General features: G+C 46.1%; 3 protein-coding genes, 1 long non-coding RNA gene and 1 pseudogene across 12 annotated transcripts; 2 read left to right on the top strand and 3 right to left on the bottom strand.

Moving 5' to 3' along the window:
* Window positions 1-2,241: 2,241 nt before the first annotated feature.
* Window positions 2,242-5,481, bottom strand: TRAPPC4 (trafficking protein particle complex subunit 4). Of its 2 annotated transcripts, XM_007124182.3 has the most exons (5): window positions 5,039-5,481; window positions 4,701-4,875; window positions 3,993-4,096; window positions 3,222-3,348; window positions 2,242-2,601 (listed from the first exon to the last, which is right to left on the bottom strand). In XM_007124182.3, exons 1-5 carry the CDS (start codon window positions 5,211-5,213, stop codon window positions 2,523-2,525), a joined length of 660 nt encoding a protein of 219 aa, XP_007124244.1. In that variant the 5' UTR covers window positions 5,214-5,481; the 3' UTR covers window positions 2,242-2,522. The 2 variants fall into 2 exon arrangements, with proteins under 2 accessions (XP_007124244.1, XP_023987020.1); XM_024131252.3 differs by lacking the exon at window positions 2,242-2,601 and having other exon boundaries at window positions 3,134-3,348; window positions 5,039-5,264.
* A 128-nt stretch (window positions 5,482-5,609) lies between these two features.
* On the top strand, window positions 5,610-11,527 carry RPS25 (ribosomal protein S25). Of its 2 annotated transcripts, none has more exons than XM_024131253.3 (5): window positions 5,610-5,718; window positions 5,961-6,056; window positions 6,613-6,796; window positions 7,180-7,278; window positions 11,439-11,527. In XM_024131253.3, the coding sequence occupies exons 1-4, from the start codon at window positions 5,716-5,718 to the stop codon at window positions 7,272-7,274; spliced, it is 378 nt and encodes a 125-aa protein (XP_023987021.1). In that variant the 5' UTR covers window positions 5,610-5,715; the 3' UTR covers window positions 7,275-7,278; window positions 11,439-11,527. The 2 variants fall into 2 exon arrangements, with proteins under 2 accessions (XP_023987021.1, XP_007124245.1); XM_007124183.3 differs by lacking the exon at window positions 11,439-11,527 and adding an exon at window positions 7,374-7,420.
* On the bottom strand, window positions 7,390-15,852 carry CENATAC (centrosomal AT-AC splicing factor). 7 transcript variants are annotated; one of them, XM_007124190.1, is made up of 11 exons: window positions 15,681-15,852; window positions 15,375-15,538; window positions 14,857-14,955; window positions 11,405-11,471; window positions 11,268-11,330; window positions 10,864-10,928; window positions 10,606-10,711; window positions 9,576-9,606; window positions 7,889-7,978; window positions 7,684-7,816; window positions 7,390-7,600 (listed from the first exon to the last, which is right to left on the bottom strand). In XM_007124190.1, the coding sequence occupies exons 1-11, from the start codon at window positions 15,798-15,800 to the stop codon at window positions 7,537-7,539; spliced, it is 1,002 nt and encodes a 333-aa protein (XP_007124252.1). In that variant the 5' UTR covers window positions 15,801-15,852; the 3' UTR covers window positions 7,390-7,536. The 7 variants fall into 7 exon arrangements, 6 of the variants coding, with proteins under 6 accessions (XP_007124252.1, XP_023987019.1, XP_007124250.1 ...); XM_024131251.3 differs by having other exon boundaries at window positions 7,684-7,978; window positions 15,681-15,833; XR_448948.3 differs by lacking the exon at window positions 7,390-7,600 and adding an exon at window positions 9,303-9,339 and having other exon boundaries at window positions 7,697-7,816; window positions 10,606-10,928; window positions 11,240-11,330; window positions 15,681-15,833.
* Window positions 12,450-12,804, bottom strand: LOC102987277 (enhancer of rudimentary homolog; annotated as a pseudogene).
* Window positions 15,853-15,968: 116 nt separating the features above from the next.
* Window positions 15,969-22,187, top strand: LOC102985874 (uncharacterized). Its single transcript, XR_003678955.2, has 3 exons — window positions 15,969-16,060; window positions 17,688-17,745; window positions 21,332-22,187. It is a non-coding gene; the product is annotated as an uncharacterized lncRNA (long non-coding RNA).
* Window positions 22,188-23,161: the final 974 nt, after the last annotated feature.

Here is a 23,161-nt window from a genome sequence, read left to right as displayed (position 1 = left end):
ATCTCTGGTTTTCCTCTTGGTGTGTCTCACCTTTGTCCTACCGCCTCTGCCTTGCCCTTAGCCAATTCAGCTTGCACAGATCCTGAGAAGAGACGGCATCTCACTTGGAGGGATGGCTCCTGAACCTCCCTCCACTACCTGCACAGGCCCCTGGGTTGGCTGAATGTGGCCCCCACTCCTCTAGCTCTGCAGTCAGCTGTGCTGGGAAGTGGCGTGTGTGGGAGGCACTTACTGTCGGCTTTTACTACAATTATTTGTTCCTGCGGCCAAGCATTCCTCTATCCTCTGGCAGGGGTAGGTAGGTAGGAGCCTTTCTCAGACTTTAAATGCTACCCTGCACTGCCCTTGCAGCTCTGGATCCTGGTGTTGGGAGCTGTGTTTGGTTTCTCCTCTTATGGTCCCATTGCCTTGTTCGGAGTTATAGCCAATGAGAGTGCCCCTCCCAACTTGTGTGGCACCTCCCATGCCATTGTGGGACTCATGGCCAATGGTAAGTGATACCCCCACTGATGCCTCGCACACAAGCCAGCTAGGGGCTGGAACAAGCCCCACCGGCTCTATCTTCACAGTGACTCAGGCTCTTCCCCTCCTCCCTGACAGTGGGCGGCTTTCTGGCTGGGTTGCCCTTCAGCACCATTGCGAAGCATTACAGCTGGAGCACAGCTTTCTGGGTGGCTGAAGTGATCTGTGCGGCCAGCACAGGTGCCTTCTTCCTTCTACGAAACATCCGCACCAAGATGGGCCAAGTGCCCAAGAAGGCTGAGTGAAGACAGTGCAGGCTCTGGAGCATCCTGTCCCACTTGTGGCCTCTCCCCTCCATGGGGGTGGGGGAAGGGAGGGAGGGGACTATCTGACTAGCACCTTTGACTTTCCCTTTCTGCTCCTTTTCCCTCATCCAAGTGGCACTGGAAGTTATCAGTGGCTAATGAGGTCCCAGCTTCCCATTTGATCTCTACTTAAAAGACGACCTTTGTTCTTGGACTCCATTAGCTCCTACTTCCTGGCTTCAAAGAGGAAACCCCTGCACTCAGGGAGTCTCCTGTATCCTTCTCCCTCTCTTGGGCCCTGCCCTGTCCCCATCCCACCCCATCCTCACCTGAGGTGAGGCTCCTCCTGCAGCAGCAGGGCAGCAGTGGCCCAGGACTTCTGCCCTGAGGCCTCTCAGCAGGAGGCAACTGGTCCTGCCAATACCTTGGACTCCAGGGGAAGAGGGTCACTCTCACCAATACCCAGGGTACAGTAAGGGGGTATGGATGGGAGAGTAGAAAGACTTGTTATAGAAAATTAAAACTAGATTTGATACTAAACCCTGTCAGTGAGTCATTCTTTCAAAAAGGGTAGTACAGGGACTTCCCTGGTGGCGCAGTGGTTAAGACTCCGCACCCCCAATGCAGGGGGTCCGGGTTCGACCCCTGGCCAGGGAACTAGATCCCACATGCATGCTGCAACTAGGAGTTTGCATGCTACAACTAAGGAGCCCGCCTGCTGCAACTAAGACCAGTGCAACCAAATAGAGAAATAAATAAATAAAATAAATATTTTTTTAAAAAGTAAAGAGTACTTCTCAAAAAAAAAGGGGGGGGGTAATAAATACAAGCCAGAGGTAGCTTTTTTTGGGAAATACTCCCTTAATGCCTGCTTTTTCCACCCCAGAAGAGAGAGACTTCATTCCCCTGGAAGGGAAAGCTGAAGTGTAGATGGACTCTTTAAGCTCATGTCTCTACCGCCTTCAACTTCATACTGCATAATTCAATGAACATTTTGAAGATGAAACTACTGGGTGCCAGGCAGGTTAAGTAATTTGATGGAGGGAGATAACAGTGTAGTCAGAAAGCCCGGGTTCAAACTCAGTCTGCTGGTAACTAGCTTTGAGACTTTGAGGCAAAGAGTTTGTACATTGCTTGCTGAATCTCATCTCTAATAGAAACAGAATGTACCCCCTGAGGTAAGGGAGAAGATTAAGTGAGATAAAGCAGTAAAACGTAAGCACTCGATAAATATTCTATCATCATTTTCATTATCATCACCACCATACCCACCACCTAGGAAGTCAGTAGCAATTCTGGAACTAGGACCAAGGCTCCTGATTCAAAGTCCCATGTTCATTCATTCACTTAATGAACATATATTTGTTTTGTTTTCTACTAGAACGTAGTATCTCATTTTCTCAGAATTCCCTTATCATTCCTGTCTCCCCTCCTGAGGCTTTTCCCCCAAACCATCAATTAGGATAGCAAACACTGAGATCAAAGGAATGTTTATTATAGCATTCATGGGCCTACCTCCTCCATAAATAATGTGTACAGAGTTGGGAAGTAGGACCATGATAGATACATGAGGAAAGAGAGCATGGTATTAAGGCTCGGGCATCGGTACATGTCATCAGGCTCAGCAACCTCCCATTTTCAAGTGCACTAACAAATGCCGCGGGGCTCTCCATCGGAGTGGAAACAGCAGGACCCCTGTTGCAGAATCTCTCAAGAATATGTGGGGAGTAGGGGGGGGTCCACTGCGGGTTCAGCCTAAGACCCAGGTCCAAAAGTTCCAGCCTTCTCTGCCACCTCCAGGGCTAACTTCAGGTTCTGGTCAAACAGCTCACACCTAGGCCAGACCCAGGAAGCACAAATAAGGACAAAGTGTGAGGCCTGGCTCTCTCCCCACCTTGCGTGCAGAGGCAGAGCCAGTGGAAACTCTGCTTGAAGAAAGACATAAACCCCAAGGAAAGTCTTTGGTTTCTCCAAAAAATAAATAAGTAAAAGGCTAGTTACTTTTGTTTTATTTAAAAATAACTCTTGGGCTTCCCCGCTGGCGCAGTGGTTGAGAATCCACCTGCCAATGCAGGGGACATGGGTTCGATCCCTGGTCCGGGAAGATCCCACATGCCACGGAGCAACTAAGCTCGTGCGCCACAACTACTGAGCCTGTGCTCTAGAGCCCGCGCGCCTAGAGCCCGTGCTCCACAGTGAGAGAAGCCACTGTAATGAGAAGCCTGCGCACCGCAATGAAGAGTAGCCCCCGCTCGCTGCAACTAGAGAAAGCCCGCGCGTGCAGCAACGAAGACCCAACACAGCCAAAAATAAATAAATAAATAAATAAAATTAAAAAAAACAAAAAACAAAAAACAAAACCTCTATTACACTTCAAAATGACATTGGGGAAAAACACACAGGGAGGGGGAACAAGGAGGCTTTGACCAGAATCTGGGAAGTGGGATCACATACCTGATAGGCATTTCCAGGGAGTAAAATGGATTCTTCAGGGCAAAGTCTGAGTAAATCTCATAAATCTTTCGGAGAAGAGAATCTATCCCAGCCTGCCTAGGATCCGCCAGCACCACAAACTTTATCCCTGGAGAGGGACCAGGAATGATTACCAAAGGGTAGAGAATGCAGCAAATAATGCTGTCCTTTGTTTGTACAGCACTTTCATATGCCCACTTAAATTTTATCCTTATTGCTACATAAAGCACGAAAAGCAAGATTTTGAATCTACAGGTGAGAGCAGAGAAGTGAAATGACTTTGTTGCATCACCCAGCTGACTGAGTGACTAGGCTTTGGGTTCTAGCTCTGTCGCTTACTTCTGGCCTGGGGACCCCTCAGCAGAAAGTGCCAGGCAAGGAACAAACTCAGGCAGTTTTCAATGATCTGCCTTCAGGGAGTGATGCAATGACAGTCACGATCCAAAGGTCATTTCCATTTCACATTCAAATTTCATTTTGGAACAACACACCTTCCAAAACGTGTGCAACATGAGATAACATTAAGGTGAGTTTATCTGTGGACAGGATAACCAAGACTGAGCACGCTCAGTGGCATGGATAAAACTGGCGTCAGATTAAATATTGGCTTTAGATTCACAAACAAGTAACTGTCTGTGCAGTTGTCCCAGGAGAGGCTAACCAACACTCCCTTCCTTACCAAACCCAACTTGGGTCAATTCCTTCTCCCAACCTGCCCCATCGCATCCCCTTGGCCTATCCAGATGTGCGTACCTGTCAAGGTCTGGAAGCAGTGCAGTTTGAATGTGTCTGTCTCCAGCATCTCAATGCCTGAGCTGCCCTGTTCAGGAGACAGCTGGGAGCCGATTGCGAACAGCCTATTTGCAAAGGAGGCAAAGTTGGGAATGCACCTCATTGCTATAAGGGAGAAATGCTTCTCGAACTTTTCCTCTGAAATGACCCTTATCTTCTGAAGAGTTCAAATTATAGCTTGAGTGTGAACGTCCTGGCAGCAGTATCAAAATTTCTTTAAAAATTCATTTGAATTCTGCATGTATTTTACATTCATACTTTGCTACAAAACATTGTACATTGAAAACTTTGGGTGAAATTAACACTCTGGGACTATGTGCCACGTTTACTCACCCCTTGACTATGCATATCCAGCACATCTCATACCATAATTGACAGCAAGAAAAGATCTTAAAGATCATTTAGCTCAATTGCCTTACTTTAAGGATGAAGAAACAAGACTCAGAAAAGAGAAGGTGACTTAGGCAAACAAAATCACACCACTGCCAGCATTACCTACAGCCTAGTCATACTGGATCAATTCTTTTCATGACACAAGAACTGACGATTTAGAAGGAGGAAGGTAAGCACCGCCGCTCAGGAAGTCTCTGAGCGCAGAACCACACTAATCCAGCCAGTCTGTGAGCCAAGTGCAGACCGACAAAATCTAGGAAGGGTTGTGAGACTTACGAGTGGAACATGGAGGCCAGCATGAGCTTCTCATTGGAGGTGAGGCGAGGCCGGCCGAATCGAATGGACACCGGGTAGTTAGCAGGGTTGCCCAGGTACTCCAGCACCTCTTTCCCATCGGCCGTGTACTTGCCGCTCACATCCACACCATTGATAGCCAGCACTGCGTGGCCCACTGCAGAGCCGAGGCTAAGCGTCAACGAAGCCTCAGCTTGGGGATCCCGCCAAGGGGACAATGGACCCGGCTCCAACTCGTCACCCCCTCCGCCCCCCGCCCAGAGACACCTGCCCACAACGGCGACACCGGGCCCCGCCCCCCGGGCCCGAGCCTAACCCACCCCTGATGCCGTCGCGCTGGCCGAAGGCAACCAGCACACGCTCGTCATGCAGTTTAAGCAGCAGATCAAGCGGGTAACTGAAAGTTTTCTCAGCCTCGGCCCGTGGCGCGTAGCTGTCCAACTGGTAAATGAGGCCTCCAGCTTTGTTCACCACAAACACACTAAAAATCGCCATTGCTGCCGCCGCGACTGCGGGACTGCCTCCCCCTCCCGGCCCCGCCCCGGAACCGCAGCACAGGACCTGCCCGCGGCGCCCCAGCCGCGCTTCCCCTCTCGACCCCGGCCCGCTGCGGCGCTTGCGCACTTGGAGCACGCCAGGCTGTCAATAACGCCGGGAAGTTAGCTGTCGGGATCTAGAAAATTGTTTTCCGTCCCTTTTCCCCGGTTTTTAGTGTCAGGAAACAGCAACGTGTGACTGCCTCACAACTAGCCGCAAAGCGCAAAAGGTAGGGGAAGGCTCCACTGCCTCCGACTGCACGGTGAGCTCGCACTGCCCACAGCCAGTTCCGGGCCTGAGTCAGGCCTGCGCCTCCGGACTTCCTCCGCGCGGTCCCGCCCCTTGCCCCGGAAGCACTCGCTTCAGGCGGAGGTTTCTGGGCTTCTTCGCTAGACGCACTTCCTTTTTGTCCGACATCTTAGCGAGGCGAGGTGGTAGCAGTTGCTGTCCCGGCTTCGCTATGGTGAGCTCTGTTTGGGGACAGCCGGCGTGGTTTTGGGAGCCGGCGGTGCCGGCGCGCATTTGGGGCGGCATCGGAGGAGGGCTTCCAGGACTGCCGGGCCGCGTGTCGAGGCGGGCGGGCTATTGCTTCCCCCATGTGCCCCGGCAGTGGAGTCTGGGCGGGGGTGGGGGTGTGGGGCGCAGGGGTAGGGGGAGCGTGGGGCTGCCTTGAGATCTGGCCGCATTCCCGCTTTTCTTCTGTAGCCGCCTAAGGATGACAAGAAGAAGAAAGATGCCGGAAAGTCGGCCAAGAAAGACAAAGACCCAGTGAACAAATCTGGGGGCAAGGCCAAAAAGAAGGTAGGAGTGAGTCGCTTGAACGTTGAGGGAGGCTGCGGGTACCTGTCCTTTATCGATATATTAAGTGATACCTAGCAGATGGCTTGTGAGGTTGTGGGGTCTAGAGTCAGGTTATTACAGTTTATGCTCTTATCACCATTTTGTTTTTTTTCTCATTTGGAGAATGGGGTGATATATGCTGTTTGGAAATTAAACATGTTACAGAGCATTTATTTTGATACGCAGCACATAGTGTTATTTTAATTGGTTCCGTGGGGCTCAGTCATTATTCGAAAGTCTCAGTAATGTTCCCCCCCCCACAAGCAGATGTGTCTTTGATGCCCTTAACGACAACCAGGGTCTCTTTTTACTTTGAATTCTAGCTTTCTAATTATTTGAATCTTAATTTGCAGAGTTTATGCAAATTCTGCATTTCATAGATCTCTGCAGGCCAAGGAATAGAGCCACTCTCTCTGTATAGCCGTACAACCAAGTAACAGTTCTTTGAGGCAGATTGTTCCGGAGGAGGGAAGAACTGGAGCACTGATTTTTTTTTTTTTTTTTTTTTTGTGAGCAGAAGTGGTCCAAAGGCAAAGTTCGGGACAAGCTTAATAACCTAGTCTTGTTTGACAAAGCAACGTATGACAAACTCTGTAAAGAAGTTCCCAACTATAAACTTATAACTCCAGCTGTCGTCTCTGAGAGACTGAAGATTCGTGGCTCCCTGGCCAGGGCAGCCCTGCAGGAACTGCTTAGTAAAGGTGAGAGGGGTGTGTTGTACTGATTTGTATGCTTTTGCACCTTAAATTGGCCTGACCGTGCTAGCCATCTTAAATGCAATAGGTGGTTGTTAGTAATGTAATCCTAAGATGTTACCTAGGTTATTGGTTAGTGCCCAATAATGGAAACAGTGATTTTCAAGTTATAGTAAAGTGCTGTGAAGGTGGCCATCCCAAGAGCAGGTGGGGAGTCCCTTGTTTTAAAAGGGTAAGTCAGATTATAACCAAGAAATGTAGGCATGTCTCCTAAACTCATGCTTAAATTCAGCATTTCTCTTTGGGATGGGATATAAAACAAATATTTTTAGTGTCTTATTAAGTATTTCATAGTACTACTGTGTGAAAATTTCATGCTTCCTTTCTAGGACTTATTAAACTGGTTTCAAAGCACAGAGCTCAAGTAATTTACACCAGAAATACCAAGGGTGGAGATGCTCCAGCTGCTGGTGAAGACGCATGAACAGGTGAGCAAGAACCCAGAGGTTCATGGTGTAGGAAGTATGCATCCCATCACAAGGCTCTATAGTTCTGATTCTTGAATTTTTTTTTTTTTTTACAGGTCCCACCAGCTGTATATTTTGAAAAATAAAACTTTATTAAATCAAATAAGTGGGCATGTCTGTTTCCTAAGAAAGGCAGTTAGTTACAAAGGGGAATAGTAGGTATTGGCTTGTTGATTTGGCTTTGAGCATTATGGTGGTTGAAAATGTATTAGGAAACCATTAACTTTTCTTTTTATGTAACTGCTGTTTGTTTCTTGCTGCGGCTTCAGTTTTGAATTGATGCCTGAAAGGAAATGAAGGGTTAGCAAGACGAAGGGTGAGATCTCCAAGGGGGAGTGGGTTGGGGTCCTGACACTGGGCCCATACCTGGATTGCCAGCGGCGTCCATTATTCCAGACCCGGCCAAAAGAGGGCAGCCAGCCTGCACTGGTACTAGAGTTATGATCAAAGTTGGCCCCAACTCTGTCTGGTGGGAGTTTCTTCAATTTCTGTTTTTCCTCTACAATAAGCAGTTTTATTTGAGTAGGAAGACTTAAAGAACCCATCACCATTTCTGAATTAGTTAACTTACTTTCTTTGAGAAACTCTTCATAGGAGGGTCCTATTTGTTGGTTCCCAGAGCTACAGTCCTCATCTTGGACCATCCAGGGAGGTGTGGCACCTGGAAAAGGAAGACCCTTTAAGCAGAAATGAAAGCACTTAAAAAAAGTTGTTTTTAACCTTCAGGCTATTGTGGAACATAGCTAGCTATAAGTTCCTACCTAATTGAAAACTGTAAATGTTTGTAAACAAAACCCAGGAATTCTGGATCATGGGAAGTTGAGGGGCCTAGGCTAATTTAAAAGGTGCTGATACTTAATAGCTGTATTGATGCATGACTGACATAAAACAAACTACACACATTTAAAGTATACAAACTGAAATGTTTGGGGTGAAATCATCACCACCATGTATCCTTGTGCCCCTTTAAAATATTTTCTAGCACACCTCCTTTATATCCCTTTTCCCAGGCAACCACTCATGTGTTTTCTGTTGCTATAGGTTAGTTTGCATTTTCTGTAATTTTGTATAAATGGAATATATTATGTACCCTTGTGTACCTTTTAGCATAGTTACTTTGAGGTTTTTGTGTTATGCGTGTTTTCAATCATTCCTTCTTTGTTATTGAGTATTTTTTGAAGTGTTCATTGCTGAGGCACATTGGGATTTTTTTTTCAACTTTTAAAGAAACTGCCAAACTGTTTTCCAAAGTAGTTATGCCATTTTGCATTCCCACCAGCAGTGTATGAGAGTTCCTGCATATATAAATGGTCAGTCTTTAGCCTTTTTAATTTTTTGGCCACGCCACGTGGCATGTGGTATTGTTTCCCGACCAGGGATTGAACCCGTGCTCCGTGCATTGAGAGTGCAGAGCCTTAACCTCTGGACCGCCAGGGAAGTCCTAGTTGTAGCCATTTTGATGAGCATCTTTTTATATGCCTTTATTGAGTGTTGAGAGGTTTTCATGTATTGAGAATACATATCCTTCATCAGATGCTGCTTTACTTTGGAAAAACGTAAGTTTATTATGCTAAAGTTTGTAATCTTCCATTTTTCAAGCAAAGTATTTTTTCCCTTAGTTGAAATACAAGGAGACGAGTGGCTGTAGCATGGCTAATGCCATGGTGGGCACTGTGTAGGGTATAGAGACTTCTCTGGCCCTCAATTGCAACGAGTTTTATTTTTAAAATTTATTTTATTGTAGTTGATTTACAATGTTGTGTTAATTTCTGCTGTACAGCAAAGTGCCTCAGTTATATATGTATTTTTTTTCATATTCTTTCCCATAATAGTTTATCACAGGATATTAAATATAGTTCCCTCTGCTATACAGTAGGACCTTGTTTAGTTTATACTCTTTATTTTCACTACTAAGTGTATTATTTCAAAAAACACTTTAACACACACTCATATAGTGGTTGAACAAAAACCCTTATAAGAATTACCATGTCTGACATCTTCTAACTTTAAAACACCTTAGATCTGAAAGTTTAAAAAAAAAAAATCCGGTAAATAGGTGAATGTACATCTGTTACTTTCCTGAGTTACTCAGACACATTTGACATATGTGTCTTCAATACCCTTCTACCAGTGAAAGGCCTAGAACTCAGGTGTGTCTCAAAGATCCCAAGTTCACTGACACTGCTGTATCTTAATCAACTTTATTCTTTACAAAAAAAAGCTGCTTACAGTTTGAGAAACATTGCCGTGGGTCTTACCTGAGTGGATGTTACCAATTCCTGGTGTATCCTGTAGTTGGAAATGGGGGGAAAAATCATAAGAAAGCCAAGAGATGATAGGATACTCATAGCCTAGAGGAAGAAATTTTACAGGAGGTGGATGGAACCACTGCCATGATGCTAGTTCTGCACTGGGTTGATGTTAAATCTTACAGAGCACAGCAAATCACTAAAAGACAGTCTTGCCCTCACCAGACTCAAGGTCTTAGTAGCAGAGATGTCCAAAAATAAGTGCCTACTAGATGGTAGGTAAACGAAACCCTTTTCTTACAGAGCATACATACTACTGGGAAAGAGAAGTATGAATTACATAAATTACATTCACAGCTTTTTACATGGGGCTACATACATTTATAATAGTTTTCCATGAAAAGTGACATTCAAGCTAAGAGCTGAAGGAAGGTGAGGTTTAAGTAGATGAGGGAAGGAAAGTATATCATTTAAGACAATGGTAATTACATGTTCAAAAGCAAGAAGGAGCACAGCGCAGCTGGAGGATAGAATGTAAGATAGGTGATGCGATTATTTTCTGTTGTGTTTGGGACAAGATTGCAGTAGTAGGAATTGTTCCAAGGTGGAATAGAGACCAGCTTGTATTCAGGAGATAAAATAGGTAAGACATACTCATTGAGGGAATGTGAAAAATGAAAGAAAGGAGGGGATAAGAATCTGCATCTACAGTTAATGGAAACACAGGAGTGGTAGGGGTTAGCTTCAGGTACCTGTGGGGTATCTATAAATGTCTCTTATTGAGCTGGAACTGTGGATTCTGCACAAGATGAGATTTAGGAGTTGGTAACTCCTGTGTGGCAGTTGGGGCAGTGTGTGGATAAGATCACCATGGAGGGTGAGGAAAAAGTCTAAGAACGTGATACTATGGGACAGGGCAGCAAGAGGGAAAAGCCTGCTAAGGCAGGAATGGCCAGAATACACAGAAAAGCCAGGAGAGATGGGTGTCCTGGAAACTGAGGGGGCATTGGCCCTTTCCCAACTTTTGTATCCATTGTACCTGATGGCCAATGAATGTCAGAGGTTGTCCTGTCTCCATCCAGTCAAGCTCTGGGGCTGGTGGCAGGTCCACATATGAGGGCTGCTGTGAGGTGGAGGCTACTTGGCTGAAAAAGACAAAGAGGAGCCAGGCTGGCAGACAAGGTCCTTGAGCCATGAGGATAGCAAAGATGAGATTTGTTCCCTTTTCCCAGCCAAAGTTATAGAATGTTCTAAGAGATGTCAGAACTCCCAATAAGAGGTTTTCTAACAATCTTACCTGTTTGTCCCTTTCCAGCTTCCAGGTGCCGAAGAGCCCTCTTCTGGGTCTGGCACTGTCTGAGGCTGAGTTTGATTCAGGAAAAATAAATGTGTCTAGGATGCTTAAGAATTTGCCTAGGCCATGCTCCCACCCTCCAGAAGTAAACAAATTGACATATTGAGGGTACTGCCCATATCTTGCAAACTTCCCTCCCTCCGTCCCTCCCTCCCTCCCAGCCTGGCCCACATCATCTCCACTGACAAAGGCCTGCCCCCTGGTGGGCAGGTAAGGGAATTCAAGCTGAGCAGATAAAGCATGGAGTCCATGAATTCTCCATAAGAGCTGGTAGGTGAAATGTTGGACCTGGGAGAAGCAGGAATCTGGATTTGGATACTGCTCTGGCTCCTTCGAGGGAAACCAACCTCTAAGACAGACCGAACCATCTCCTGCCGGCTGTGCTCCACCTCACGGATCTGAGCTGCCATCTGTGGGGGAGAGGCTGCTTAGATAGGTACAAAATGGTGGGCTGGGTCCTTCAGAGGCCTTTCCTTTAACTCACCTCTTTAATCACTTCATCCTCTTTTTCCTCATAGGAATCCAGACTTTTCACCATGGACTTCTTGAATCTAAAAAGAAAAAGGGCAAGTCATTGCCAGTTGTGAAAAGATCCTCAGTAGATCTTTTTTCTCTGAATTTTGAGTAGTGTCAGAGTCCCAGAAACAAAATAGTACAATGAACATCCATGTACCTCTCCCCCAGATTCACTGTTAACATTTTGCCATACTGGCTCCAGTTTGCTTATAAACACATTTCCTTTCTGCCAAGAACATGAGACTTAATTCTAAATTTTTCAGCATCTCCTGGGAACAGGAACAGCCTATGAAACCATTACCATACTTAAGAAAATCAATTTCCCTTTCTTGATGTCCAAATTGTCCCATATTTGGGACAACAATATATTTGCAGTTGTTTTTATCCTACAATACAAAGGTATCCGAATAACATCAATGCTGCTATCAACAATAAGACTACTAAGCAAAGCTCAAGATTTCTTTGCAGTTCATTAGTCCTCAGAAAACCTTCTAAGGGTGTACAGTCAGATTTTTGTGTTCAAATGTTACTTGAATTCTTATTCTTTCGTCATTGTTAGCAATTGATATATAATTATAACTCTTTGTTTGCCTAATTTTATTATTATTTTTTGAAAATATAACTAAAGGACATTTGTTTTTCACTAAGACTTTGTCTTGAGGACATAACTAAACTGCGTCACCACCCCCCACCCCGATTTGAATAAGGGTTAGTACAGTGAATGTTATAAAGCAGATACGAACAGTTTGAAGGACTGGAACCAACAGTAACTGACAAAAACCAACTTCCATCTAAATCATCATAAAAATGTTTTAAGTTAAAAAAAAAGGGAGGGGGAGAAGGGGGCAAAAGGGGTTTCAGATTGAACAAGATCCTCACATTTCATCTAATACATTCAACCCTGGCTAGTGTATACCAAAATGGAAACCGGATTACTATAATACAAAACTATTACAGCACTCTGTACACGTGTTCCAAGCCCACCCCCATCCCCCTAATGCTTCCAAACTCAACTATTTCCCGGCCTGTTGATGAAGGAGCATATAGATCTTCTCTTTAATCCAGTCTTTGTTATAAGGCTAGTATAGTATGTCTGGGTATGAGCTCGGTAAACAAGGCAGCTGAGGTCTTCCAGGTCATCAGTAAAATCAGATAACTGATATACGTGATAGAGGGGCTGTTGGGATTCACTCTCATCAGATGTTCTTCGTACATTATACAAACGACTTCCATGCATTCATTCACATTCATAGCATAATTTCTGCCTTCTGGCCTCTTGGTAGGCTGTACCAGCAAAATGGTGTGAGACATGGCGCCAAACTTGCTGCAGCCGCTGCCGACGACTCTGCTAACTCCACCTCTGCACATGAGCTTATAGCCTTTTTGCCTAATTTTAATACGTAAAACATTTATGTAGGGGAATGGCTCTATCAAAGTGCCCTGGCAGCCTTGCACGTATCCTTACAGGCAAAGCCTTGAAGTGCAGCTTATCAGAGTTTTGGCTGAAGGTCTGCGTGATCCTCCTGGAACACAAGAGGACAGGAGGCCTGAAAGGAACTGCTAGGAGGCCATCTCCCACTCGTCTCCCTATCTCTCATGGGAGACCATTATGAAACAGTTTCTCATCAACTCCCAGTTCTGATGGGGTATGGGACTTTTGTGCTCTCAGATTTGAGCTGTAGATATAAAGCACATAGCTGCAGTCTAGACTTGGCTCCCCAGCAAAAGTATCACAGCTCACATGGCAGTCACCCAGCCCTATTTGTATCACTATGGTCCTTTTTGGTGTGTTGGACAACCTGGGAAGCTGGCATTTTGGGCTTACTCTTCACTGCCTATGTAACAAACTGCCTGAATCTAAAAGTAGCTCACTGTGGGACTTTCCTGGTGGTCCAGTGGTTAAGAATCCTCCTTCCAATGCAGGGGACTTGGGTTTGATCCCTGGTCAGGGAACTAAGATCCCACATACTACAGGGCAACTAAGTCCACACGCTGCAACTACTGAGCCCACATGTGCCACAACTAGAGAGCCCACGTGCTCTGGAGCCTGCACGCACCAGAACTAGAGAGAAGCCTGCATGCTGCAATGAAGATCCTGCATGCCGGAACTAAGACCCGATGCAGCCAAATAAAAAGACTAATCTTTAAAAATAATGATTAGGGCTTCCCTGGTGGCACAGTGGTTAAGAATCCGCCTGCCAATGCAGGGGACACGGGTTCGAGCCCTGGTCCGGGAAGATCCCACATGCCGCGGAGCAACTAAGCCTGTGCGCCACAACTACTGAGCCTGTGCTCTAGAGCCTGCGAGCCACAGCTACTGAAGCCTGCACACCTAGAGCCTGTGCTCCGCAACAAGAGAAGCCACTACAATGAGAAGCCGGCGCGCACTGCAATGAACAGTAGCCCCCACTTGCCGCAACTAGAGAAAGCCCATGCGCAGCAACAAAGACCAGACGCAGCCAAAAATAAAGTTATTTATTTTAAAAAAAGATTAAAAAAATAATAAAAGTGGCTCATTGTATCTTTACTGGTCAAATCAGTCAGGCTTGGCCTGGCCTTGTCTTGTGTGAGCTTGAAATTTATAAAGCTCGAAAGTCAAAGTATATTTAAATAAAAAGTTCAAAGAGTCTATCCTCGTAATTCTCAATTATAACCTTTGCTGCTCAACTATCCTTTATTCACCCACCAAAAACCATATGGAGCTGAGCCAGGGTGTGAGGAGTGAGTGGCCTTGGTTTCTTATCTCCTCCCAGTCTGAACCACAGATTTTAAAGCAAGGTGGTGGGATTTAGGCATTTCTTATTTCCTCATTATTCTCCACATTGGGTAGAAAGAAATAACAAACACCATGTGTTTTCTTAACTTTGGCTTTGGGATCCCCTTGGGTTCCACACTCAACAATCTCAATATGGTTCCAATAAAAATGATGTGAGGCTGCCTGAGTCCTCTTCCTGAGGCAGTCCGGGCTCACTCCCTCTCTGTGCTGTCCGGCTTCCTGCACTCCGGTTCCTTGGGGTCCTCCGAGGCCAGTTAAAATAGAGTCTAAAACTATTAAAAGTGGGCACTGGGTGAGCACCAGTCTCTTGCACACTATAAAAAGCATCTTCTGCTCCTAAAGAACCTTAGTAGTTTCTGTGTCATACATTTAAGTAGTTGATTATGGTCAGCTTTAATTATACACTATTCTCTATTTGCTAAATACATTGTAAATCCACTCCCTCAACTAGATTATAAACCTTTCAAGGACTCTCATATTTCTTTTGTGTCCAATATGGTGCCTAGGATAATGAGTGCTACAAAGAAAATGGTTACTAATGAAGTCCTTACTAAACTTCCCAAGCAGTAGAGGAAGCTCCAGTACCTGACACAAGCCCAGAGAATCCACACACTGCTACTTCATCATGTGAAGTAGTGACTTACCGTGCATAATCCTGAGGGGAGATCAAAAACTTCTCTTTCATCTGGAACTCACCCTTGTTCTCCCACCAGAATCTGTTGGTTGCTTTCTTGTGCTCTGGACTGAGAATGGAAAGGACAAGTAATCTCAATGATAGATTGCAGAATATTACACAGATATCTAGGCATTAGATAAATAATGCAAACTGACATCCGGGTTTCTGTCTCTGGGCAAGGCTGAGAGAATACTGATAGTAGTCTCTTCAAGATCTCCAGTCTCCCCCTTCCAATAAAAATGTGAGAATCCGAGAGGAAGTGATGGGAGGGAACCTTGATTGAGCCAGCTGCCCAGCTGACTTTCTCAGCTAGACCACCAACACCACTGGGACCATGGCAGCCGTAAGCCCGCTACCCTCAAGGCTGGCAATGCCTACAAGATGACTCAATCAAATCACAAAAGCGTTCTTCCTCTCACCCACCCTAAACCCTCCCTCCCACAAATGTACACGACTGTTGTATGCGGCTCCCGGCCCGGCGCTCACCTGGCCAGATGCTCCAGCAGCCCCCCATGCAGCACAGTCAGGTTTCCGTGGCTCAGGTGTTTCCTCACCTCACAGCCGCAGCACAGGCACCAGCAGCACCGCTCGTGATCGGGCACGTAACGCTCCACCTGAGCGGCGCGGAGGGCCTTGCGGGCGGCCTCCACCTGCCGCGGAGAGGGTACCAAGGGGAAGAGGCTAAGTAGGACCCCGGCGGGACCCCCAGATCCCACCCCCTCGGGCCCTCACAGCCCCGCCCGCATTCCCGCCCCGTCCTGTCCAGGGTTTCCTCCAGCCTCCCGTCCGCACCTGAGGCAGAAGCCGCTCCAAAGCCACCTTCAGCTGCCGCTGGTGCTTGCGACTGTAGACGTGTCCGCGGCCGCAGAAGAAGGTCTGGCGGCAAACAGAGCAGCGCTCCGGCGGCGCCATCCACCCAGGACTGGGGATTTGCGACGCGTAGCCGCTCCTTCGCCGTCCGGTGACCTCTGACCCCTCAGGGGCGGGGCGAACCCAGCGAACCCAGCGGCCCCAGAGGCCCCCGCGGCCCCCAGCGGCCCCCGCGCCCCCCAGCGGCCGGTAGGCGCCACTGCAAGTCCTACTACGGTTGCGCGGGTTTTTCTCCGGGAGCCCTCATTGCGCACAAACCCAGCCCGTCGCTAGTACCGCCAAATGCAGTCTGGCTGGAAAAGGTGAGGGGAAAGAGCGCACGCAACAGTTAGGGGGGACCGCGCACGTATCTGGACACTGACAAGGACCCGTAGAGACAATTTAACAAATCGTAACTAGTATTTATAGGGTGCTCAGTGGGGGTCCAGAGCTTTACCTTAACTACCTCAGGTAATCGTCTCAATAACCCTGTGTTGTCCTGTTATTACTGGCATTTTACAAGCGGGAAACTGAGGCGTGAAGGAGGAGGTAAGTTTGTGGAAGGTTGCACAGGTGTAAAGCGGCAGAGGCATTGCCAGCAGGCTGTAGGGAACACAAGCTGAAGGCCTAATCTAAGACCTAATCACGCTCATATCCCACAGGGGTGATCTGAACGTTGCTTCTGTAAAGCTGTAAAGGGAAGGCTATAAAGGGTGCAGAGTCATTGCTGAGGGTTAGCAGACGTGTTTAATCCGTTAACGTGCTAAACTAGTGGAACTTTATTCTCTACAAGCCACTTCTCCCAGAGTCAACAGCCTTCCTGTCTGTCCTGCTCCCTTAGCACCTAAGGTGAGTTGCTCCCTCCCAGGGCTGAAATCCCCAGTCTGTGATCTCCACCCTAGAACTCCCTCCAAAAAGCCTGGGGCCTGGCCCACACCTTAACTTATAGGATGTGCAAACAGAGCTGGCACAAAGTCCCCAGCTTCCCTTACATTTGTTACCTGTATTGGTGCATTAACCTGGATGGGTTACAGTGTCTGTGGACATATCCAGTCAACTCTGCATAATTCAGACCCAGAAAGTATCCAGATTCCCCTTCAGATCTTGACTTCCTGATGGAGCTTCCCTTTAGACTCAGGCCTTTGCCAGATGTGATCCATTTTGATGACCTTGCAGTTCTCAGTTCCTTGACCTCTCATCACTTCCCTGGCAGGGGTAATCCTGGGCCTTGTCCACCAAAAATTGCTCCTTCTCTGAATTCAAACTCTGAAGTTCTACGCTGACCATCGTCCTCCATCCTCCTGTGTGGACTTACCTTCCATCTGGTCTTTAACTGCAGGGAGACCTCCATTCCAGAATATGAGTATTCTTATCCATTCACTTGGAAAAGTATTCATCATCTGCCAGCTACTAAATGCTTTGCTCTAGGCCAGGTTTAAAAATTTAAAAACCTTTACAGTGTGGCCTCCAGGTCAGCAGCATCAGCATCTGGGAGCTTGTTAGAAATGCAAATTCTTGGGCCCCACCCCAGACCTACTGAATAGGAAACTCTGGAGTGGGTCCCAGCAATCTGTGGTTTAAAGAGCCTTTCAGGTGATTCTGATGCTCAGTCAAGTTTGAGAATCACTGGTCTAGGTCTTAGGTCCTCTTGGCTTCGCTTTACCCACTGGATCCAGGAATACTTCCACCACGCTCTCATGGCAGCATATTACTTCACTTGACCTACCAAGACCTCTCATTCTGTCACACCCCAACCATCCCATCTGTTTCTGTTATTTGTCCCAAAGCTGCTTTAGAGTAGTCTATACCATCTGCTTAAACTCCTAACTTTTCAGGCCTCTGCAGTTTGGCTTTTGAAACTGTTTCCCTAAAGTCTTCCATTACTGAGTATTTATTCGGCTGCCATCTGAACTAGACTGTGTGAATGGAACTCAATTTCTTCCTCTTCAGATCATCCCCTGTTTTCATCCTCCCAGTGAATGATACCACTAAAGCCTGGAGTTTTGGGGTAAGTTATCTTTTTCTTGTAATTTATTTTTTAAAATTTATTTATTTATTTTTGGCTGTGTTGGGTCTTCGTTTCTGTGCGCGGGCTTTCTCTAGTTGCGGCGAGGGGGGCTACTCTTCGTTGCGGTGCGCGGGCTTCTCATTGCGGTGGCTTCTCTTGTTGCGGAGCACGGGCTCTAGGTGCGCGGGCTTCAGTAGTTGTGGATCGCAGGCTCCAGAGCTCAGGCTCCGTAGTTGTGGTGCACGGGCTTAGTTGCTCCGCAGCATGTGAGATCTTCCTGGACCAGGGAAGGGCTCGAATCGGTGTCCCCTGCATTGGCAGGCAGATTCTTAACCACCGCGCCACCAGGGAAGTCCCTGCGGTCAGTTATCTTTGATTCTCCCTTTCACTTAGTCCCCACATCCACCCTGTGCGAGCTGTCTTACTGGATTTCTGAGATGTCTAAAATCTGTTCTCCACCTTTTATACTCATAGACCATACCTTATTTCAATTCGCTACCTTTCTTGCTTAGATTCATGTAAAATCTTTCTGACTGTTTTCCAAGTGTCTGGTGTATTTCAGCTCCATTTGTCCTTCACACGCTGGTCTTAAGGTAGTCTCAAATGACTTTCCTGATTAATTTAATGTCTCTAAGTTGCCTTCAGGAAATATCTAAATTTCGCAACATGAATTTTACACTAAGTTTCCTAACCTCCTTTTCAGTCGTGTGTCCCACACTCCACCCCTCCCCCCCCCACCCTCCTCCAGGCAATATTCCTGCAGTCCTGTTGCTCCTATGCACTTTAGCATCTCCAGCCCTTGGTTCCCTCTGCCTAGAATTTACTTCTTTCCAGCTCTGCCTGATAAATTCTTTCTATTATATGGGGCTCTGAAATATGAACTAGAATGGAATTTCCACAAGGCTGGTGACTTTGTCTGGAACATGGTAAGCTCTCAATCTATTCATAAGCTCTTAGATCAATTCATGATTGAATGAATGAAATGTCACCCCTTTTGTGAAGCCTACCAGAGTGGATCCTGCAGAATTAATTTTTCAATTCCAAGGTCCTTTGCTCATCCTCTTGTCGTTTTGTTTAGTAGTCAGTTGAAAACCCAATAGTTAAAAAGCTCTTCAAGTGCAGGGACTGTGTCTTGATCATACCTGACTCAGTAGAACTAGCAGAAAGGGATCTTCTATAAATATTTGTCAAATTAAGTTAAAATCATCAAAACTCCAGGCACCCTGGTGTTAACATGCCCATGGGGTGGGAGTCTGTGCTGGGAAGGAGCTTCAGAAGCATGCAGCTAACAGCCTGCTAATTATGTTGCAGGAAGGGAGACCCCTTCCAGGGCCCAACAGTGGGCTCTTGTCTAACACTCGGAAATGAATTGTCTGAGGAGATACATGTACTGACGAAGCAAAAGACTTTATTGGGAAGGGGCACCCGGGTGGAGAGCAGCAGGGTAAGGGAACCCAGGAGAACTGCTCTGCCATGTGGCTCGCAGCCTCAGGTTTCATGGTAATGGGGTTAGTTTTCAGGGTTGTCTCTGGCCAGTCATCTCTCTTGGCCTATATTTGGTCTGACTCAGGGTCCTTCCTGGTGGCGCGTGCATCTCTCAGCCAAGATGGATTCCAGTGCAAAGGATTCTGAGAGGTCGGTAGGACGATATTAAGGGCTGGCATCTCCTTCCTCCTTTTGGCCCCTCCCAGATTCTCCTGGTTAGTTTTCGGTGGCAGCACCATGTTCCTTATTGGGAACTCCTGTGTGAGACAGCTCATGCAAGTGGTTATCATTGTGCCTGGCCAAGGTGGGTGGTATCAGTCAATAGTTCCCTAACAATTAGAGTATCAAACTACAAAACAGGCTAGTGGATAGCTTTATTTATTTAAAAATTCTAAAAAGTAATTTCTTATTAAAAAAGAAAAAAAAAACCTGTACCGAAGCTATAAATAAAAAGGGGGACTTCCTTGGCGGTCCAGTGGCTAAGACTCTGCACTCCCAATGCCTGGGGCCCAGGTTCGATCTCTGGTCAAGGAACTATATCCCACATGCTGCAACTAAGAGTCCACATGCCGCAACTAAAGATCCTGCATGCTGCAACTAAGACCCAGCACAGCCAAATAAATATTTTTAAAATAAATTAATTAATTAAAAGGGATTGGCCTCCATATCTTTTTGCCACTCGCCAATCCCCAAAGATGACTATTACTGTCTGATACCTGTTTTCTTTAAGACGTTTTCTGTGCGTAGACAACATACTTGTATATAACCCAATAGTTAAAAAGCTCTTCAAGTGCAGGGACTGTGTCTTGATCATACCTGACTCAGTAGAACTAGCAGAAAGGGATCTTCTATAAATATTTGTCAAATTAAGTTAAAATCATCAAAACTCCAGGCACCCTGGTGTTAACATGCCCATGGGGTGGGAGTCTGTGCTGGGAAGGAGCTTCAGAAGCATGCAGCTAACAGCCTGCTAATTATGTTGCAGGAAGGGAGACCCCTTCCAGGGCCCAACAGTGGGCTCTTGTCTAACACTCGGAAATGAATTGTCTGAGGAGATACATGTACTGACGAAGCAAAAGACTTTATTGGGAAGGGGCACCCGGGTGGAGAGCAGCAGGGTAAGGGAACCCAGGAGAACTGCTCTGCCATGTGGCTCGCAGCCTCAGGTTTCATGGTAATGGGGTTAGTTTTCAGGGTTGTCTCTGGCCAGTCATCTCTCTTGGCCTATATTTGGTCTGACTCAGGGTCCTTCCTGGTGGCGCGTGCATCTCTCAGCCAAGATGGATTCCAGTGCAAAGGATTCTGAGAGGTCGGTAGGACGATATTAAGGGCTGGCATCTCCTTCCTCCTTTTGGCCCCTCCCAGATTCTCCTGGTTAGTTTTCGGTGGCAGCACCATGTTCCTTATTGGGAACTCCTGTGTGAGACAGCTCATGCAAGTGGTTATCATTGTGCCTGGCCAAGGTGGGTGGTATCAGTCAATAGTTCCCTAACAATTAGAGTATCAAACTACAAAACAGGCTAGTGGATAGCTTTATTTATTTAAAAATTCTAAAAAGTAATTTCTTATTAAAAAAGAAAAAAAAAACCTGTACCGAAGCTATAAATAAAAAGGGGGACTTCCTTGGCGGTCCAGTGGCTAAGACTCTGCACTCCCAATGCCTGGGGCCCAGGTTCGATCTCTGGTCAAGGAACTATATCCCACATGCTGCAACTAAGAGTCCACATGCCGCAACTAAAGATCCTGCATGCTGCAACTAAGACCCAGCACAGCCAAATAAATATTTTTAAAATAAATTAATTAATTAAAAGGGATTGGCCTCCATATCTTTTTGCCACTCGCCAATCCCCAAAGATGACTATTACTGTCTGATACCTGTTTTCTTTAAGACGTTTTCTGTGCGTAGACAACATACTTGTATATATATATATATAAACATAGTTTCTGTCACATTTGGAATCATATCGAACATATTGTTCTGCTACTGTTTGTTTTTTTAGCCCTAAAAATGTATTATGAATATCTTTCTACACCAGTACTTTGAGTATGATTTAAATACTGTCTATATCCCCCTGACTCTCAAATGTATTTACGCCTTCAGCTCAGGCTTATCTTCTGAACTCCAGACTTACAACAGTTATCAACTTGACGTAACCACCCTGATGTCTCACACATTCTAAACACAAAACTGCTCAAACCTGCTGCTCCTACACAGGCTTCTCCTCCTCATCATTCATCCAGTCATTCAAACCAAAAACCTCAGAGTCATTATTTTCTCCTCCTGCATCTAGTCAGTACTGTTGACGTGTTGATTCTGCCTCCAAGCTATATCATCAAATCAGGCTGCTTCTCTCCATTTCTACTGCCACCTGGATTCTGCAGTCACCTCCCTACAGGCCTTTCTGCTTCTGTTTGCCCCCTCCAGGCCACTTTCAATGAGTGGCTAAGCATCATTTAAAAAATAAAAGGGAGTTGGACTTCCCTGGTGGCACAGTGGTTAAGAATCCGCTTGCCAATGCAGGGGACATCACTTCTGGAGAAGAGCTAGCTGTTGTTTTCCAGACCTGGAAAAAAGACCCCGTGCTAATGTCTCCTGTGAGAAGTCTTCCCCAGTTCCTCTCACACTAATTGCCCTCTTCTCTGTGCTTCCAGAGAACAAGGAATCTGCCTGTTAGGGAAGTTACTAGTGACAAGTCCTAGCAAACAGCATTCTTACTACCTATTGGGCCCCATGCTAGGCTCTGGGGTTTGGACATGAACGGGACTTACGCCATTGTATTGTCCTCACTGGTTGCCAAGGTCACTGTGGGTGAGTGCGTCTGGGACAGGAACTATATCTTATACATTGCTTGGTTTGATGGTTTTCTACTTCATCAGCCTTAACACCCTAGGAATGGAGCAAATACTCTGTAAGACCGTCTTTACCACCCTGAAATGAACCTTACTGATAAAATAACTTACCTACACGTACAATTAAAAAAAAAATCAAACTGTAATGCTCTAACAGTAATACAACAGAAAAATAAAGGGAGAGAAATGTATAAAAATGTAGTCTAATGGATAAACTATATATATATTCTTTTTTTATAAATTTATTTATTTTTGGCTGTGTCGGGTCTTTGTTGCTGCACGTGGCCCTGGTTGCTTCGAGCGGGGGCTGCTCTTTGTTGCGGTTCGCGGGCTTCTCATTGAGGTGGCTTCTCTTGTTGCGGAGCATGGGCTTTAGACACGTGGGCTTCAGTAGTTGTGGCTCGCGGGCTGTAGTGCACAGGCTCAGAAGTCGTGGCACACGGGCTTAGTTGCTCCGTGGCATGTGGGATCTTCCCAGACCAGGGCTCAAACCCATGTCCCCTGCATTGGCAGGTGGATTTTTAACCACTGTGCCGCCAGGGAAGTCCGATAAACTATATTTGAAAATATGAGACAGTTAAAAATTTGTTGATACTTATTGTGAATAGCTTAAAGAGATGTCATTCAAATGATTATTGAAAATACTTTTTTAAAAATGGATATAGAGCTATTCTGATTTTTTAATTTATTAATTAATTAGTTTGCGCCAGGTCTTAGTTGTGGCTCGCCGGCTCCTTAGTTGCGGCATGCATGTGGGATCTAGTTCCCTGACCAGGGATCGAACCCGGGCCCCCTGCATTGGGAGTGCAGTCTTAACCACTGCGCCACCAGGGCAGTCCTGAAAATACTCTTTTCTGTATAGTGGCTACCTTGAAATAGCTAAATATTTGTTTATACATGTAGAATCCCGATGATTACAACAAATACAAACAGACCAATACTGGCATGTGGTATTGGTGAGTTAAATACCAGAGCAGCTTTGCTGTCAGTGAAGTGATTTTCCGAAATGGCAAACAACACTCAGAAAACTTCCAAACTAAAAAAAGTACAGTCTTCCTTCACTTTACATAAGAGTTGCATT

Source organism: Physeter macrocephalus, unplaced genomic scaffold, assembly GCF_002837175.3.
Source record: "Physeter macrocephalus isolate SW-GA unplaced genomic scaffold, ASM283717v5 random_1576, whole genome shotgun sequence".
NCBI lineage: Eukaryota > Metazoa > Chordata > Mammalia > Artiodactyla > Physeteridae > Physeter > Physeter macrocephalus.
This window is presented reverse-complemented; position numbering and strand designations above follow the sequence as displayed.

Bases quoted from the DNA above. Each gene is read 5' to 3' on its own strand.
- TRAPPC4 (XM_024131252.3), bottom strand. From the start codon at position 5,213: ATGGCGATTTTTAGTGTGTTTGTGGTGAACAAAGCTGGAGGCCTCATT. The intron at 4,876-5,038 runs GTGGGTTAGGCT...TCGGCTCTGCAG, and splicing joins CCAGCGCGACGGCATCAGGG to TGGGCCACGCAGTGCTGGCT. The intron at 4,097-4,700 runs GTAAGTCTCACA...CTTTGCAAATAG, and splicing joins CTGGCCTCCATGTTCCACTC to GCTGTTCGCAATCGGCTCCC.
- RPS25 (XM_024131253.3), top strand. The intron at 6,057-6,612 runs GTAGGAGTGAGT...TTTTGTGAGCAG, and splicing joins GGGGCAAGGCCAAAAAGAAG to AAGTGGTCCAAAGGCAAAGT. The intron at 6,797-7,179 runs GTGAGAGGGGTG...CTTCCTTTCTAG, and splicing joins GCAGGAACTGCTTAGTAAAG to GACTTATTAAACTGGTTTCA.
- CENATAC (XM_007124186.4), bottom strand. From the start codon at position 15,800: ATGGCGCCGCCGGAGCGCTGCTCTGTTTGCCGCCAGACCTTCTTCTGC. The intron at 9,607-10,605 runs GTACAATGGATA...TTCCAACTACAG, and splicing joins TGACATTCATTGGCCATCAG to GATACACCAGGAATTGGTAA. The intron at 7,979-9,575 runs GTAAGACCCACG...TTCCTTTTCCAG, and splicing joins AATTGGTAACATCCACTCAG to GTGCCACACCTCCCTGGATG.